Source organism: Pleurodeles waltl, chromosome 2_1, assembly GCF_031143425.1.
Source record: "Pleurodeles waltl isolate 20211129_DDA chromosome 2_1, aPleWal1.hap1.20221129, whole genome shotgun sequence".
Lineage (NCBI taxonomy): Eukaryota > Metazoa > Chordata > Amphibia > Caudata > Salamandridae > Pleurodeles > Pleurodeles waltl.
In genome coordinates this window covers 387,946,813-387,966,194 of record NC_090438.1, presented here as the reverse complement: position 1 = coordinate 387,966,194, position 19,382 = coordinate 387,946,813, and the positions used below count along the sequence as shown (strand labels likewise).

Sequence of the window (19,382 nt, the reverse complement as noted above, 5' to 3'; positions counted from 1 at the left end):
CAAGCCATACGATAGTTATTAGAAATATAATGCATTTAACTGAATAAAATGTGAGATTCGGAAGTTCAGACATATCAATCGAACCGCGTTTCAAAAGTACGGCTACCACCCTGACTCCTGCTATTTACAATCAATTTACTAAAGACATCTGTCTTCTATTTTATAGTCTCGGAAAAGAGGTATTTCTGCAGCAACTCCCACAGCATAAAAAAAGTTGGGTACAAGAGATCCCTGAGGCTAGGATGGAGCGCTGCTTTCGTCTGTCACAGTGCCTGAAGTCCAGCTCACTCTGATCCCAGCCTCTACAGCTGGTGGGCTGCTGTTCGTCTCAACTGGTGGTCTGCTCTTCTCCTCAGCACCTGAGTCGTGTGACCCCCAGAGCAGCCACAATGGACAAAAACTCACAAACGGCCAACGAGCACATCGTATTCCAGGACGTGAGTATTGATGCCTTCCTGCATATTTTTAATATTTTATGGACTTTCTTGCATCCTCTGTAGAGGAGAGTTTGCCGGTAAACCTGTGCTCTTACCGTGGCATTGTCTTTATTTTACCTAACCTAGGCAGAATCATCAAAAGCTAAAAAGAAGAATGCAAGAAGATACACTATTGTGACACTGTCGGTCTGTCTCTTGTTGGCGCTGTCTCTGCTCTTATGTTTTGGCACTAAACACTTTTGGAAACCGGCACCAGAAAAAGTAAGTTTCTGCTTCCAAAAATCATCGAGCCGCTGTTAACAGCGCCAAGTATATTATTGTTTTTCATCTATAGGTGTTCTCTTCTCCACATATCATCTACTATCAAGTGACCAGATGGTCCGTAGACCGAAAGTGTAAAATATAGCAACTTTCAGGTATACCGTGCATGCACACGGAAAACAGAGGCACACCTGAGTTCGAGTATATATGTATGCGTGCCAGTATGCTTCTGTATGTGTGTGCATGCATTTGCGTAAACATGCATGCGTGTGCGTGGATGTGAGCATGTGCTGCTTTGTGAGCCAGCATGCGTATGCACGGGTTATTGTGTGTGCGTGCATGCGTTTGCACGTGTGTGTGTGTATGTGTGTGTGAGAGAGCGAGAGAGAGAGATCCTGCATGCGTGTATGTGTGCGTGTGTGTGTGCATTTGCACATGTATGTTCGTGTGGATGAGTGTAAAAGTGTGTGTGTATTTAGTTTCTGTGTGTTTGTTTGTGAGCCTGTGAGCATATGCATCTATGCATATGTATGTGTGTGTATGTGTGTGCGTGCCTTCCTGCCTGTGTACATGGGCAAGGATGTGTGCATGGATGCATGCATGTCTGTGTCTTTATTCATACACGTCACTAGAATCAATATAAAAATTGACTTCTAGATGCATATCAAAGTTCCATTTTTTTCTGCATGGAAAGAATACGCATACTTCTCTAGTCTACTCAGCTCAGGTTTCTCTACCCAGAGAATAAAATTTTATTGCAAATGGGATCAAGCCTTTTTCCAGCCCCTCAATTATCTTGCCAGAAGCTCGTGGAAAAATAATTGAACTGCCGTGTTGGAAGAGGAAGGGGTGATGATTTATTTTATGGCTTCTTTTCTTCTTTAATGCATAATCTGTGCATAGGACTAGAAAAGACATAGCAGATTCAGACCATTTTCAAAGCCCTCTGCAGCCCTAATGAGGCGGCACGCCTGAGAAGATGATGGGAGCTGCAGTCTATCTGCACAGGCCACTCATTGCATTGCGTGTATAGACCAGATGTAGCGCTCCAAACTACAGTGTGCTGTGGCATTTGTAAAGGCAGCTTAAAAAGAGGAAGAATTCGGAAAGAAGTGGAGCCCCGGGTTTGTTGTCTGCAGCAGGCCGTCTCCCACAATGCATTGGGGAGCTGTGAAGAGCGTGTCCAGTACTGCCAAGTACCGTATGCTATTAGTTGCAAAGTTCTTTACAAAATGGAGCTACTCTCAGGGTCGGACTGCCATGTAGGGCAATAAGGCAGTGCCTGACGGACTGGTCTGACAGGTCAGTGCGTGTGGGCCGTGTTTTTTCACTGTTTGTGGGCCTGTTTTATGGTCTGCTCGGTGGATTTTTACTGTTACTTTCCCTGCTATTAAAACAAATATTGCCTGCAGCAAGTTCAAATCTACAGTCTTCCATACTTTGTAAAACACATATATAGCATGTCTTTACTAGTCCAAAACTGCCCCAGTCTGCAAACTTGTGCCACTTTTTTTTTTAGCGTTCTACTTCACTAATGGTGGCCACTTTTATTTTGGTGTCCCGGGATGTTTTCTGCCCCAATCCCACCCTGGATTTTCTCAGGGCTGGCAGTGGTAAAGAGTTGTTCGTGTTAACCAACAGGGTGGACAAAACATTGTGCCAAACAGTAGAATTCATGGAACCAAGGGTATTCAACTCCAACCTCCAATCTGGGGAATCTGGAGCACTGTAAATTTTAAATTCTGCTATTCTGTCCCAGCCGAGCCAGTAGCATGGCAGCCCTAGGCACTTTCTGCCACTCTATTTGTCCTTCCGTCAAAAAATCGAGTTAGCGAAAAGAAGCAGCCAAAAAAGAGTTCGGATGGGCGGTTGTCAGTTTCTCCTCCGCATGAATCAGACTAAGGGCGATTGATCGGAAGGGCGCGGTGTGCCCTGGGTTCCTCTATATCATGAGGGCAAATGGCAGTGTTCGCCTTTACTGTCACCATGTAGGTACTGCTGACCTAGTGAAAGAAACTCAAACTTCACGACATCCTGACGTCAGTCAGACGCACTGCTATCATAGGCGACACTGTGCATTATGCCATAGCATACCATAGAACGAGAAGGCAGGACAGTGCACGTGGCTTTTGTCCTTGCGTAGACGTGTACTACAAAACATCATACAACACAGGTCAAATGTAACATTTCTTTGTAAGGTAGGTAGGATGAATGTTTCTGTTTTGATTGAAAGATGTTTTTGAAAGCTGCAGACACAATCTTCTTAAACTGAATGCCGCACTTTCAGGATAAGGTATTGTAGCAAGGGCGGGGCCAGTTCTAACACAACCAAGTCCCCGCCATTTCTACATTTGGACCAATAGGAAATGGAAACTAAGGCCCGTATTTATACTTTTTGACGCTAAACTGCGCTAACGCAGTTTAGCGTCAAAAAGTTTAGCGCCGGCTAACGCCATTCTGAAGCGCCATGCGGGCGCCGTATTTATTGAATGGCGTTAGCCAGCGCTAGCAGACTGGCGCTGCCTGGTGTGCGTGGAAAAAAAACACGTACACCAGGCAGCGCCGGAGTTGGGGAAAATGGCGTTAGGGCGTCTTAAAAATGGTGCAAGTCAGGTTGATGCTAAAAAATCGCCTCCACCCGATTTGCGCCATTTTTAACGACGCCCAGACGCCATTTACATGACTCCTGTCTTAGTAAAGACAGGAGTCATGCCCCCTTGCCCAATGGCCAAGCCCAGGGGACTTATGTCCCCTGGGCATGGTCATTGGGCATTGAGGCATGTAGGGGGGCACAAATCAGGCCCCCCTATGCCAAAAAAAAAAAAAAAAAAAAAAAAAAATTATACTTACCTGAACTTACCTGAATGTCCCTGGGATGGGTCCCTCCATCCTTGGGTGTCCTCCTGGGGTGGGCAAGGGTGGCAGGGGGGGTCCCTGGGGGCATGGGAGGGCAGCTGTGGGCTCATTTTGAGCCCACAGGTCCCTTAACGCCTGCCCTGACCCAGGCGTTAAAAAGAGGCGCAAATGCGGGGTTTTTTGCCCCGCCTACTCCCGGGCGTGATTTTTGCCCGGGAGTATAAATACAACGCATTTGTGTCGCAGTCATTTTTTTGGACGGGAACGCCTACCTTGCATCTCATTAACGCAAGGAAGGCGTTCACGCAAAAAAATGCCGCTCTTACCTCATACTTTGGCGCTAGACGCGTCTAACGCCAAAGTATAAATATGGCGTTAGTTTTGCGCCGAATTTGCGTCGAAAAAAACGACGCAAATTCGGCGCAAACGGAGTATAAATATGCCCCTAAGTTGAGAAATGCGCGTGCGCCAAAATATGATGCATTTACAGGCTTGATGAATATCTTTGCAACCGAGGCGACCTGTATTGGCCATGCTGTTAGAATGCGAGCACAACATCTGGGCAATTACCAACTGCAAGATGCTGTGGTCTGCGTGAAGCATATGACAAAGCAACCCTTTACTTGAATGAGAACTGACTCAAATACATCATTTTGGTGGAAGTATTCCTCTATGTGGCCACACTGGGGTCTCACAGCTTACACGCTGAAGACTGCAGAATCATATCACAGGTACAATTGATGATATGCAAGTCTTACTGCTTACTCTAAAACAGCAAGGGAGCTCAGCGATCTAAGTGACTGCTGCTGACTTTAGTTTGAACTGTAACAGGGCTAGATGCATATTATCCTTATAAGGTCGATACTCTGAGTATCAGTAGTCAATCATAGCTCTTAGAAATGTCAAACATGTGGCAATCCGTCCTCTGCATACATGTATTATTAATGGTTGTAAGGAGTGTCCGAATACCTGGACCTTTAAACCAGGAATTGGTTTGTGAGATTCCCCCTGTCATCTCGGTGGAATAAATCTGTCTTCTCTTTCATGCAATAGCAAAGTGAATTTTATTTCCGAGTTAATTAGCTCGTGGGAGGAAGAAGCAGTAGGAGTGCATGCGGGAACTTGGCATGAGTGCGCATTCTCATAGACAACGTGAAATCTGGATGCCAAGGCACCGTGGGGGAAAGCAGTTAAAATATTCTAGCGCAACTCCTACTGCACGCAGGATTACAGCTCGGAGTGAAATATGACAAATTGCGAGGGCCGCCCCTCCTTACAACACTCATTCTAGCATTAAAACTTGACACATCTAAGACACTTTACAGTGATGCCTTTGGGACAAACAACATAACACAAGGTGCCCCCCTATATTGAAGAGTAGCCAGGAAAAGCCAATTATGCACACATAACTATTTTGATACAAGTCTGCTCTCTTCAAATCAAGTCCAGGTCACGTGAAACAGAAAAAGGTTACAATTATCTCTAAACGAGACTGATGTAACTACCGTTTTCCCTTTGATCGCTTTATTTTCAACTCTCACCTGTTGAAAACTTTCTTTCGGTCACGAATACCAACTGCCTTCCAGATAAAACATGGCCGCTTAGGCTTTTATTTTTACATCAGCCAATGTGCCTATTTGTCCGCACTATGTGGAAAAACTTGCCAATGGTCCCTGTCTACTAGAAAAGTTCCGTGCTGGTGAATATAAATATCGCATCAGAGGTGTTAATTTCAAAGGTACATTTTGGGGCAATTCAGAAAGGCATTTACAAATAGGTGCAGTAGTACATCAGTAATCATACTTTAAATACTCATAAACGCTAATGCCAAAAGTACAGACACAGATCTACGCCTAAGAGGTCCTATCTCCTATGTGCGTAATTTATTGCCAAGCGTGCATTGCCTGAATTTCTAGAGTCAGCCAGGAGTAATCCTATCATACTCGTGGTCTTCTTCTGCAATTCAGGAGTAAGCGAATAGGCCCACAAGTGTAAGTCGCAGCAACATAACATTTTTGAGCCCAAATCACAAACGTTGTGGTATGAGACGGTGTGACCTATTCTTTGTGAATCGGGCGTTTTGTGCACAGGGCTTGTAGTTGTATGTTTTAGGTGTAAGTGTGTAAAAGGCAAAGAGGGGTGGCTGGTCAATTGGGACTTTCTACTCCCAGGTGGGAAGCGAAAATGTTTGGGGACACAGCCATGAAATGCAGCATTTATTTGTGCCTTTTTAAGTAAAAAGATTAGTGTGAGCACTCCATTTCATTGACATTAAATGGCATTAAATATTTCACTGCGCTGTCTCCCCAAATATTACTACTACAAACAGAGGGGTGTTTTTTCCATAAACTATACTTTCCTTTAGCCCACTTCTATCCTCAATTTTTAAGCCATCTCACTTACTAGTCCTAGCACTGACCAGTCACACCCAGTACCCCGGAGGGCCCATCCCACCAAATGGTGCCCTCTCTGACTCCTTCTTTTGTTATGTTCCTTAAAACGTTTCACCTCTTCATTCCTCGTTTGTTTATTATAAATACAGCACCCAATGCTAGTAAACGACCTTGCTGTGAGTCAGAGTAAAATATTTCACTCCATATGAGTTAGATAATACCAACATTAGTCTTTATAATAATCAGTCAGTCCGATAATCTCTTTCCTGCTCCTTGTGAATACTACGCCCTCTCACCTCCTTTCAGACCCTTTGTGTCGACATGTCTGACCACACAAAGATTCGTGATATCCCGCACTTGGTCAGTACTATAAATCAGGATTTATCCCTGTCAACAGTTCAGATTTCATTATTGGTGCTTAATCGCTCTCGACCAGACGTACTTTTTCTTGCAGGTCTTCCTCATTGGAGCACCACAGGGTCAGCATGGTAGAAGTCACTGCCGCAGGCCAATTCACAGCACCCTTAAGTGTGGACCCAATTCTGTTCTCCAACAAGCAATCCCCCAAATTGCATGCAATGCAAATACATAATGAAATAACTGCACATCAACCCTGTGTGTGCCAGTAGTCTCCCAAATAGGGCTTAGCCTGTAAAAGATATACACTTACCATGTTTTCTCGAGCTAGTTCTTTCATGTATATTCTGTAGCAACTCAACTTCCATTTCCTACTCTGCCTTCTTTCAATCTGACCTCTCAGACTATGGTGCTACCATAATCCTAATCAAATAGTTTCATAATTAAAATCATCAACACTCTTTTACAACGCCCCCATTTAGCATACAAGGATGGAGATTCGAAATACCACAGTGTCTAACAGTTTATCTCTTTCCCTGGGAATCCAATCACCCCAAAATCTGCTTCTAAAACCATACACATTTTTTCCCCTTGCCTACGACCATTAGCTGTGAGAAGAGTAAATTCAACCAGACAACTGAGGTATTCCCCAGGACAGAATCTACCAAAATGCCTTGTTTTTCCACCTCTGTTCACACAGTGTGAAGAGATCAGATAACATCATAGTAGTCAAGAAATGCCCCCTTGGGATGGTCCTTGAGCTTGCCATCATGACTACAGTCAAGGTAAACAGCGAGGATACACTCACTTGATGTGCACTCTGAAAATCGACCCCATAATATTGATGAGACACAAAATCCAGGACAACGTTTCCCTAAAAAATATCGATAGGCTAGGTAAGAGTAAGACCCAGATTTGCTAGGATTTTGCGTCAGGGTTATGTCACGTATTTAGCTCAGCCACAACCCAAAGAAAATGTTGGTATTTACAAAGTCACACAAATCACAATTTGCATTCCTTTGCATGCCTTTGAAAAAAAAAGTAGTGTGTGTCCTGCCTTGAGTTACCTTGTGTAAGGTAAGCATTACATGGGTGGTGCATCAGCGTTCCCATGCATAAATCTATATATTTTGATGCAAAACCATATTTACAAAGACAGAGGCTGGTGTAACAAGGAGAATGGTGTAACAAGGAGAAATAACTATTTCTCCTTGTGATTTCCTCTTTGCTTGTGTGGTGCATTCTGCAGCATACATACAAAGAGGAAATAGTCTCAAAGGATAGTTTTTGTGCACACTATCCTAACCTAACCATAAAGCAGACACCCTTGTGCTATGACGCAAGGGTGTCTGAATTTGTGCTAGGCAGCAACAACTGTGCCAGTGTGAGGAGAGAGCAGAATCGTGCCATATCTTTGAAAATATGGTGCTGTTCTGCTCACTCTCTGTCATGCAATTTGGAGCTGCAAGTTCAACTAAATATATATATATATATGTATATACACGTATGTGCTACATGTATCTTCAAGGTACGTTAGTGTGGCGTTATGAATAATAAATCTATACTTCCCTGGGCACACTTATCTTTTAATATTTTGTCTCTTGATATTCTGTCCTCGTTATTCTTGTACCACACAATTCTGGGTGCTGATATTCAGTAGTGCAATCACTCACCTTTTGGGTTATGACTAGGATGATGTTCAAGCTTACTCATCATGCCCCTCCCTTTATTACCAAGTCCCTCCCTCACTTATTCATGTGTGGAGCCAGTGTAGAAATAGTCCTAGCTCATTCAGTGTCTTTGCAATTGTGCTTTGCACCAACATATCATTTCAGTTATATTGTGCAAATTATGCATATTTTACACTTCTCAGTTTCAGATCAGTGACCTGACACAAGGTCAGGTCAGCATAATGTAATGCAGGATAGGCTGGGAACGAAGGAAAGGTATTTTCCCACCACACATAGGGAGTGAGATTCAATCATCAGACTTAAGAGCAGAACAGAGAAAAAATATCCAGAATGTAAAAAGAAAAAGAATTGTTGGGGAAAAAATGGGAAGCATATTGTTCAGATGGAATTTCTAGACTGAGATTCTGTGGTAGTAACTTTCAAGGACTGCGGCAGGATATCTTTGGGATTCTCTTTTCTCAACCAGCTAGCTTCAGACATACTTCGTCAAGCAACATCTAAGTAAGTGCTAAACAATGTAGATGAGAATGTAAGCTCCCACTTGACTTTTTCCTGATCAATAGGTTGGAGAGCTCGAATGGATATTTCCCTTTGTCTTAATTTTTCATAGAATTAAAAGGGATGGCACCAAATAAGAAGATATATGCGGTGAGTAGAACCTAGGAAGAAACATAGGAAATACCCTTCCGGGACAGAAGTGGGAACAGGGTGACAAGTAGGGGAGGAGAGAGCGCTATGCCTATAGAAAAGGAAAGAGAAAGCATTACAGTATTAAGAAAATCAGTGAGTAGGGCAGAAAAAGGACAATCATGAGATTTCAGAGCTTTTCCATTCCTGTCCTAGGTAAAAGAGGCACCTGGTCTGTATGGAAAAGGGGTCGAAGTGGAACTTTAGCACCTGCCTCACCAGGAGGCCAAGCAAGATCCCATAGTTGAAGAATTGCTCGGGCAAAAAGCCAGAGCACATCATTGGAATAATTGGGCCCAATCCTCAAAAGTCTTATGTATGTACAAAACAAACATACACACCCAAGTGCAAAACCAATTTTGTAATTGAGAAAAGTTGGTTTGGAGCTTGGTGTTTGAAACTGTGTCTCTAGTTGGCAGAGGTATGCACCATGTCCAAGTAGGGACCACAATCCTAGACAGGGTAAATCAGATACACAACCTAAATTAACCTGTGCTCCCCCTCTGGTAGCTTGGCATAGAGCAGTCAGGCTTAACTTAAGAGGCAATGTGTAAAGTATTCGTGCAACACTTAAATTACAGTAACATAGTGAAAACAACACATAAAGGGGGTGATTCTGAGCTTGGCAAGCAGGAACCGCCAGAAGACCGTACCGCGGTCAAAAGAGCGCGGCGGTCATTCTGGGTTTCCCACTGGGCTGGCGGGCGACCGCCAAAAGGCCGCCCGCCAGCCCAGCGGGAAACACCCTTCCACGAGGAAGCCGGCTCCGAATGGAGCCGGCGGAGTGGAATGGGTGCGACGGGTACAGTAGCACCCGTCGCGGATTTCAGTGTCTGCTAAGCAGACACTGAAATTCTAAGTGGGGCCCCCAGGGGCCCCACGACACCCCATACCACCACCCTGTTCCTGGCGGCCGAAACCGCCAGGAACAGGATGGCGGTATGGGGTTCGGAATCCCCATGGTGGCGCAGCAAGCTGCGCCCCATGGAGGATTCCCCTGGGCAGCGGAAAGCCGGCGGGAGACCCCCGACTTTCCGTTTCTGGCCGCGGCTGTACCGCCACGGTCAGAATGCCCAAAGGAGCACCGCCAGCCTGTTGGCGGTGCTCCCGCGGACCACGGCCCTGGCGGTTTTTACCGCCAGGGTCAGAATGACCGCCAAAGTCTCTACACCAGTTTCGAAGCATAAATAATATTTTTATGAGTATAACAAGACCAAAACGACAAAAATCAAATAAGTAGAACTCAAGCTATGATTTTTCAAAGAATAACTGCAATATCGTGCCTAGAAGTCAATAGCACTAAAAGGTTCCTTGGCTCGTGCTATACCTGGGTAAATCCAATGTTCAGGCTGACAGCGATGGAGGGCAGGCCGACTACAGGACCAATGCAGGGCCTGCTGAAAAGTACCTTGGATGGAGGGCTGCATCCACAGCGAGGAGGTGGTGCGAAGGTGATGCATCAGTCCCAATGAACGCAGGCTGGAGATGCATCATTGTCGGACCACACAGCCATCGATGTCCTTGAAATGCAGTTTCCAACTCTTGCGATGAAGGCAATGGGTTGTCAAGTTGCGCAGCCAGCGATGCAAAGGTGATGCACCGGGGCTGGTGTTGATGCTTCGATCCTGAGCTGCACAGTCAGCGATACGAAGTCCTTGACCTTAGCAGCAATGTGTTTGCATTGAGGGAGGATGCAGTGGTTCCAATAGGTGCAACGGCATTGATGCATTGATTTTTGCAGGAAAACAGCTCTAGAGTCCCCTTTCAAGCCCAGGTCTGGATTGTCACCTCTTGGCAAGAAAGGACTCACCTGGTAGAGTACAGCAGCTGAGCAGGGTTCTAGGAAGTCTTCGATGGCCCTGAGGCTTCAGAACAGGAGGCAAACTAGCAAGCCATTGGAGTCACTTGCTTCTTTAGATGACGTAGAGAGAAAACTCCAGATATTCTCACTCCCAGGCAAGAGGCAACAGGCAGCAGGCCAACACAGCAAAGCAGTTCAGCAGAGTGGCAGTCCTCCCTGCCAGCACAGCAGTCCATCTTCCTGGCAGAATGTCCTTTGATCCAGAAGTGTACTGATTTGGTGGGGTTTGGGGTCCAGTACTTATACCCAGTTCAGCGCTTGAAGTAGGGGAGACTTCTAAGAAAGTTCTTTGAAGTGCTCCAAGTCCCTGGCCTTTCTTTCCTGGCTACAGAAATTCTACATTGCAATATGCAACTCTTTGGTGGGGACAGACACAGCCCTGTTCAAGTGCAAGTATCAGTGCCTCTCTCCCATCTAGTCCAGGAAGGAATATCAACCTGGTGATGGGACATCAGGATGTAAATTTCACACTCAACTCTCTTTGTGTGTGACTGTCTAGAGGGAATGCTCAAAGCCCTGTTGTCACCCACCCCAGACGTGTATTCAGAGACAGGCAGAGGCACAGAATGGTTAACATAAGAAAATGCCAACTTTCTAAAAGTGCCATTTTCCGACTTACAATTTAAAATCCGACTTCAGCATAAGTTGTGATGTTAAATTGTAAGTTCAGACACCAAACTCCAAATTTCTATCTTTTGACAATTAGAAATTACACTGAAGAACTGTTTAAAGGTAATCCCAATGTTAACCTATGGGAGTGATAGGCCTTGTAGCAGTGAAGAACAAATGTAATAATTTTTTATTTACTACCAGGGCATGTTAGACTTAAAAGTACATGTCCAACGTTTTAAATACAGTCCACCCTGCCCTTGAGGCTAAGTAGGGCCTACCTTCGGGGTGACTTACATGTGGGGAAAAGGAAGGTTGGGCCTGGCAAGTGGGACAGTCAGATCGAAATGGCAGTTTAAAACTGCAACCACAAGCTATGCAGTGGCAGGCCTGAGACATGTTTTAAGGGCCACTGTAGTGAGTGGCACACACAGTGCTGCAGGCCAACTAGTAGCATTTAAATTACAGACCCTGGGCACATATTGTCCACTTTACTAGGGACTTACAAGTCAATTAAATATGCTTATTGTGGATAAGCCAATGTTACCAGGTTTAGAGCAAAGAGCACATGAACTTTAGCACTGGTTAGCCGTGGTGAAGTGCTCAGAATCCTAAAACCAAAATAAAAGAATTTAGCAAAAAGTGGAGGCAAAACTAAAAAAGACTGGAGATGGCCCTGCAGAAAGGGCCAGGTCTAGCACTCAGTATTTACTCTTCTCCAACAGACGCATGTGATGGGGCTGTGCATGGATTGCTTCTTTTACAATGAAACCAGTAACCTTGATTCTCAGGTCACAGAACAAAAATATGAAATGGAAATTGTGAAACTGAAAATTCACAAAGTAACCTTAAACCAGCCAGGGTCTCAGAGAATATTTTACGGATCGGATTACTCACATCTTCAGATGTTATTAAACATTTTACTGTGCCCACTTTAACCTCTTAACTGCTGGGCCTTCTCTCCCTCCAAGTGTGGAGCCCTTTTCTTTGTTATTTGGGGTAGTTGGCGCTTAGTGCTGCATACCTTTTAGTCCCCATAAGGTATCCATACCAAATTTTCATCCCTTTTTTTTCAACATCCAGTGAATTCTAAAGGTAGCAGGATTTATGGATTTCCCTGGAAAATATAGCTACATTTTGAATGTTTTGGAAAAAAGACGGTTATAAAGTGCTCTGGATAAAGTGTCTGTTTCCATTCATAAAAATGACATAAAACAAGGCTTGCTGTGCTAAAATCCCCATCTTCCCAGCTTTTAGGAACATGCAGAGCTGAATGAAAAGGTAATTGTTTTACCACAGTTTTTTACATTTTTCAAAGAGGTAGCCCATTTTTCCTATATTTTCTGCTCTCAACCTACTTCCAGTTTGTGGTAAAACCCTGTGTGAAACCCATTGATGATCTAGGAAAGCTATAGATTTCTGAAAGATCCCTAAAGGTTTTCTCAAAGAAATTAACTGTTGAAATGAAGAAATATTGAAAATGAGTGGAAAAAAATGGCCATTTGTGACAACATTTTAATCTGTACCTTTTCATCACAATAGCCGATTTACAAAAGCAATATACCATTACATCCTCTAGACCCTTGTAGTTGTGAGGATTCTAGGCTTGATAGTTTTTCCAAGAATGCAAGGTACCCAGAGCCAACAACTGAGCTACACCGTACAATAGTTTTTCACTGTGTACTGAGTATAGATCAATTTGTGTGATAAAATATGTAGAGTGAAAAATGGGCATCATGGAAGCCTATGTATTTCTGAAGTGGGTACAAGATATGGAATTAGGAGCAGTGAATATTTGTACATCTCTGAATTAGTGGGTACCCGTACTAGCATATGATTTAGAGTGTATTTTTCAAAATGTCTCCTTCCTCACACTGTGTTAGATTTGGAAGGCAGAGATGCAGCAAAATCCAATTGGCAATAACAAATGTTCTACTATTCTATGCTCCCACATGGCTTCCAGTAAAAATAGTACCTTACTTGTGTGGGTAGCCCTAGTGGTTGTGCCAGACGATGGCCCAAAACCCAACATGGACACATCACACTTTTCCACTGAAAACTGACCTTTTGTTCCTACGTGGGTAGCTGTGGATTTAGGACATTAGGTCAGCCAGCACTGAGGGAAACCTAGCAAACCTGTACTTTTTTAAAACTAGACAACTAGGGGAATCCAGGGTGTGGTGACTTGTGTGGCTTTCACTTGATTTTATTTACCCAGAATCCCTTGCAAACCCCAAACCTTAACTAAAAAACACATTTTCCGCACTTTTCTGTGATGGAAGGTTCTGGATTCTATAGGGAGAAGCACATTTCCCACCACCTACCATTCCCCCAAGATCCTTGATAAAATGATACCTCATTTCCCTCATTTGTGTGACTCAGCATATGCAATCATGTTGGTGACATGGCACAATACAAGTGTGTGCTTTTCCTAAGTTTTCCATTTACCTCTCTGGAATTGTCTAAGGAACCGAGCGCCTGTTTTGCATTGCTAGTTTTGTCTAGGAATACTCTTGTATGTGTAGGTGTGACCACTTTCTCCACACAATACAAAGGTTAATTATCTTTAATAATTTGGTTATACCGCCAGAACCATCCAACTAACTGTGCAGCTCAGTATACACTGTAGACTCTGGCCTTCGTTTACTGGGATTTGGCATAGGGCAGTGAGCAAGTCACCTTGCTGCGATGCCCTACACCAAAGTAAAAGGGCAGGAATGAACTGTATTTATGCAATATTGTGCATCCATGTCCTTTTCCCTGCGCTGGTGCAGTTTCAGCAGCTTATTGTCAATGCAGGTGCAAGGGTGCCTGAGTTGTCAGCAGGATTATTTTTTGCAGGAAGGGACGCCGTACTGCACAAAAGCAAACATAAGAGGCATTTTAATCTTTCTGTGAATGCTGTATGCAGGACACATGGAAACAGGAAACAAAGAAGAGAAATAAAATATTTTTCCTCATTATACTTCACCTCAGGAGGCATAATGTTTGGCGCATCCCCAGATTTATGTGGTTTTGTAAATCTGGGGAAGAATCCAAATCCATGGGTGTTGCATGAGAACATCCACCGGACAGTCATGGAACACCTCCTGAGTGCAGAGTAAGGTGAAGCAGCGATTTGCGCTGCTTTGCCTTATTCCATTTCTATGTGGCCATTCAAAGCCACACAAAGTGGCTTTGCTTGTCTCCATAGAAATGATTTTGTAGACTGCGCCGCCAGAAAATCACAAAAAGTGACACTCCTGCTGTGCAAGGGACTCTTAAAAATGCACCTCTATTATGAAGTATTCTTGTACATATTGCTTAAGGAATGCCTTATTGAATGTCCCAATATTCCACACTTTCTAGAGAACTTTAGTCAGGGGACTTTTATCCTGATGAAATGTGAAAAGTAGCTACGGGTTGAACCATTGACAACCCCTCTGTCAGTTGCTTTCAAAACATGTTATGCTTTGCCAGGAGATACCATAGATGAACAGACAGGATCTTAGCTTATGTTTGTTTGATACAAAACCATACCCAACCTTGGAATCTGTTCAGTGTCTTGCTCTATGTTGTTGTATACACATATTAGTTCACTGTCTGAGCACTGCGTTATCTGCACTTATTTTGATGCATACTGAAATGCATATTGTTCTTATACAAAAAAAGTGAAAATCATCATCATGCAAGATATTGTGTCATGTATCCTTTTTCAATAACATTGGCTATGATACAAGTTACTAACTGAGTTTAAAAGTAGAAGTGTTGGTTAATGAGTCCCATGGAACATTTGTTTGACTTATTACACTTACTCTGGTTCTCGTGGCCAATCAGGGGTTTTTTGAGTTGCATACATATGTCCTCTAAAAAGTACTTAATAAATTATTCATGACTTCATGTTTTTGCCACACAGGGTACTCTGTGGAAACGTGGTTTATGTTCCATTCATGATTATGTGCAGTGTACGGACTATAATGCACTTGTCAGTCAGTGAACAGAACACCTGCCATGTTCTAACAGTGAATTAAGGTGTCGAGGAGGCCATAGGGGAAGAGTAGAGGAAAGAAATCTAGGGCTGCTTGCCTAGTGATGCAGTGGCCCATGGAAGGCAGGTATCCCTGCATACATATTGAAAGATTTACCCTATGGCAGCTCCATCTCGGTCAATTTCCCAATACTTCACTCATGTATGGTACAACATAAGCAAGTAAGACAATTCAAGGCTGGCTGAGATGGGCACTGGGGACAGTAAACATGACTCTCCTGCTGAGTTCCTTGCTTGGAGCAGACTCGACAACAACAACATGATTGAGTCTTTTTAGTTGTTTCAGGAATGCGGTTAGCAAAGTGTCTATCCTACAGCCTTTTCACATCCTCCAGAATATGTGGAAGCTGCTGCTTCTGTAGCAGTATGACATTCAATGACTGTCAACTGAAAGTCAAGGAAAGACATGAGTCTGACATAAACAAGGTACGCATTATATGTTGCCATCTGGATCAGGTGAGTAAACAGCTTCTTAATCCATGTATGAGTTTTACAACTCACATTGTACGGCTGAAGAACCTGGTCATTCTTATCCACCCTACCTATTTACTTGTAATCAAGTATACAGGTGGGCTTGTGAACTTCAGCCATCTGACCCATGACCGTGATGGGGGAAGTGCTCTCATCATGAATTGTAGTGAGCACATTCACATCATACCTATCAGCAAACCTGTCTGCGAGCAACTATAACTCGCACCCTTGCCATGCACTGCTAATTACCCCAGATATGATATTGCTCATGACATCTTCTATGGCATCATGGATAATATCACTGTAACATTTGCAGTAAACTAATTGATGCAAAAACTGTGCATGGAAAGGGCACGAGTTATAGTTACCTCAGGGCATAGTTACTTGAAATAACTATAACTATAACAGCTGAATTGTTATGGTTTTGTGCATGTAAATTCAGAACCTAACTATAATGACCCTGTAACTTTTCTTTTATCCAGTGAACATATATCTATCTATCTATCTATTATCTATCTATCTATCTATCTATCTATCTATCTATCTATCTATCTATCTATCTATCTATATCTGTATATATATATATATATATATATATATATATATATATATATATATATATTCACTTAAAAAAATCAAAGCTTACAGGAATGTTATATTTAGGCTAGTATGTTGGGCAAGATTTGAGCTAAATAATTTAAGAGTGTAACATTGTAGTAGGTTTGACAATTGGGTAAAGCTAGACCTTCCTCAGGTATGACTAAATTTAGCACCCCCTATCTTTATCTGGGGCTGTTTCTTCTACTGAACAAAGTTTAAGAACAGTTGATCAAGTTCTCTAACATACAATTCGCTGATGGGAAGAGGAAGAGCAGAAAAGAGGAAAAGCATTAATAAAGAATTTACATTTTGATTACCACTACCCAGCTAATGATCAATAGGGGAAGATACAACTATCTATCTAGCATTCCCTTGATTTTATGTAGCACTGCCTTGTAACAGAGATCAAATACCTGAGAAAAATTGTGAGTGACAAAAATGCCCAAATATCTTGTGGGACGCTGGGACACATATTGAGTGTAAACTAGTGGAAGGATTGCTGATAGTAGAATGAAATATTAATATTTCTGTTTTCTTTGGTTGACTTTAAGCTGCCAATTTTTGTAAAAAAGGTGACAATCTTAAACAGATTTTGTATATTTTCCATACTTGGTTCAAGATAGAGAATAATATCATCAGCAAAAAGATACATTTTGGGCATACCTGGTATCAGAAATAATTACAGATTTTAAAAGCGAGTGGTTCAATGAGGAGGGTAAATAGCACTGGGGACAGGGAGCAGCCCTGCCATGTACACCCATTAATAAAAACCTGCCTGGCTAAGATTGCAATGGTAACTGCTTTCGCTGTAGCCCCATGCTATAAATTATGCAAGATGTCTACTATTTGTATTAGGAATCCAAATGTAATAAGTATATAAAAAATTGCATCCCAATTAACAAGGTCAAAAGCCTTTTCGGCATCAACCATACAAATGGACACTTTGATGTTGATCTGTGGCTAGTCCAGTTTGCTGTCTACCTCAGTTTTTTCTTCAATAATTTAACTGCTAATGTTTCATTTCTATTTTTAATAACATTATAGAAATTGTCATGAGTGCTGTAATATCTGGGGTAATTGGCAGAGCATGGCAAGGGCGCAAGTGATAGTTACCTTTGGGCGTGAGTTATAGTTATTTGAATTAACTCAAGCAATAACTGCTGAATTTCTATGGTTTTGTAAATTCGGAGCCTAACTACAATCTCCCTGTAACCTTTGGTTTTTAAGTCCATTTCTGTGTTTTTTTGTAATTTTATTTACTAACTTTACTAACCCTGTAACTTTTGAGTTTTTCCAGGGAATTTCTATTTTTTTTTAACGTACAGTAATTTTAATTACTAATCTTTAATCCAAATATCTCTGTCCACAGCCTTCTGCCATGTGCAGCAGGGAGTTGGCCGCACCATCCCCCTTTAACCACTCAAACCTGCGTAAGGGGACAGCCTTTGGTTGTGCGTGGCAGAGGGTGGCTGCAGTGCCTGTAGCCAGTCCCTGCGGCCTAACCCCTTTACCACCCAACCTCACGCCATGGCTGGGGTTGGCCGTTGGCTGCAGCCAACCCTTTATAACACCCAACCACACACCAAACATGGCCTTTGGCTGTGCACATGGGGGGTCGCGTGGAATAAGAACTGCTGTGCTGCTACAAGGACTGCTACTTTGTTGGACTGCAACTCTGAAGGAGCTGCTGCCCTGCTGTTCTGACCTGCTGTCAGCTGACCGCTTGCCTGTGGAAGAAGAAATGGACTTGCAATGCCCATCTTGAACCCAGGATCCCAGAGTGGCTCAAAGAGCTAAACTGCTGGCCTCCTGATGTGTGACTCAGGGACATAAATGGCTCTGTTATTCAAGCTGCCCCTAAACTTAGCAAACAAACCGAAATAAATGTATAACATGCTACGATTGCAAAGTCAAACTCTTTATAAATAACAAATGAGTAGATGGCTTAGAAATAATGCCAAAATCATATTAGAAATTGAAGAGTACCCTGCCAAATTCCAAAAAAACGATCCCAAAATAGAAACCAACACCAATGTTAAAAATCGGGTCTCCAGTTGGCAGAGGTATGCACCCTATCCAAGTAGGGACCACAATCCCAGTCAGGGTAAGTCAGATACAGAACCTAAATTAACCTGTGCTCATTTTCTGGTAGCTTGGCACAGATCGGTCAGACTTAACTTAAGAGGCAATGTGTAACGTACTTGTGCAAAACTTTAATTCTAGTTGCAGTAAAACAGTGGGAGACACCACAAAAAGACTCCACACCAGTTCAGAAAAATAGAGAATATTTATCTCAGACCAAATTGACAAAAATCTAATTAGTAGAAGTTGAGATATAAATTTAAAAAAATGAAGGGTCTCATTATGTACTGCCACACTCGGGGTGGCGGTCGGACCGCCGCAATACAGACAGTCCAACCACAACACTACATTGCCAGGAACATTGTTTCCCATGGGCTGACGGTGGACTGAGTTGTACTCAACTACGGCTGCACTGAGTTCGTCACTGCCGTGCTGATTACAACTCAGCTTTCTGCCCGCCTTTTCATGGCAGGGACTTCCCTGTGGAATGGCTGGTGAAAAGTCAGTGCCGGGGGACACAGGCAGGGCACTGCACTGCCCATGTCCATGGCATGGGCAGTGCAGGGGCCCCCTGCCCAGCACCATCAGAATGTGCACTGTCTGCTTTCCAGGCAGTGCACATTCCAATGGTTCTGTTGTGCTACAGTATGCGGGCCAATATTGTACCACTGTTCCTGCTGGTCAACACAGCAAGAACAGATAATACAACAATCCCACCGGTCAGCCCAAAGGGAACATTGTAATATGCTTGGGGGTGATGTCACTGGTTTGACGGTGGTGTCCTCCCACGAGTTTGGAAGTCAGCTCATCTGACCGCCAAACTCATAAACAGGCCTTAAATGTGAAAACAGTGCTTAGAAGTCAGTAGCTGTCAAACGGTTACCTGAGGTTGTGAGGGACAGGTGTAAATCCAAAATCAAAGCCAACTGTGACGGATGGTAGGCTGGTTACAATACCCCCTTATGTCAACTGAACTGAACCTTTGATGGGCCAATGCATCAACGGTGAGAACACAATGCATCAATATTTTCACTGCACTTGAGGTACTAA

General features: G+C 43.2%; 1 protein-coding gene across 1 annotated transcript in view; it reads left to right on the top strand.

The window, feature by feature from the left end:
• The first annotated feature begins 231 nt into the window (after nt 1–231).
• Nucleotides 232–19,382, top strand: part of TNMD (tenomodulin) — a 526,931-nt gene continuing 507,780 nt past the window's right edge. The window contains exons 1-2 of the mRNA XM_069213032.1: nt 232–437; nt 564–698. Of these exons, the coding sequence (XP_069069133.1) occupies nt 390–437; nt 564–698 (183 nt within the window). The 5' untranslated portion in view covers nt 232–389. The remainder of the gene's footprint in view (nt 438–563; nt 699–19,382) is intronic.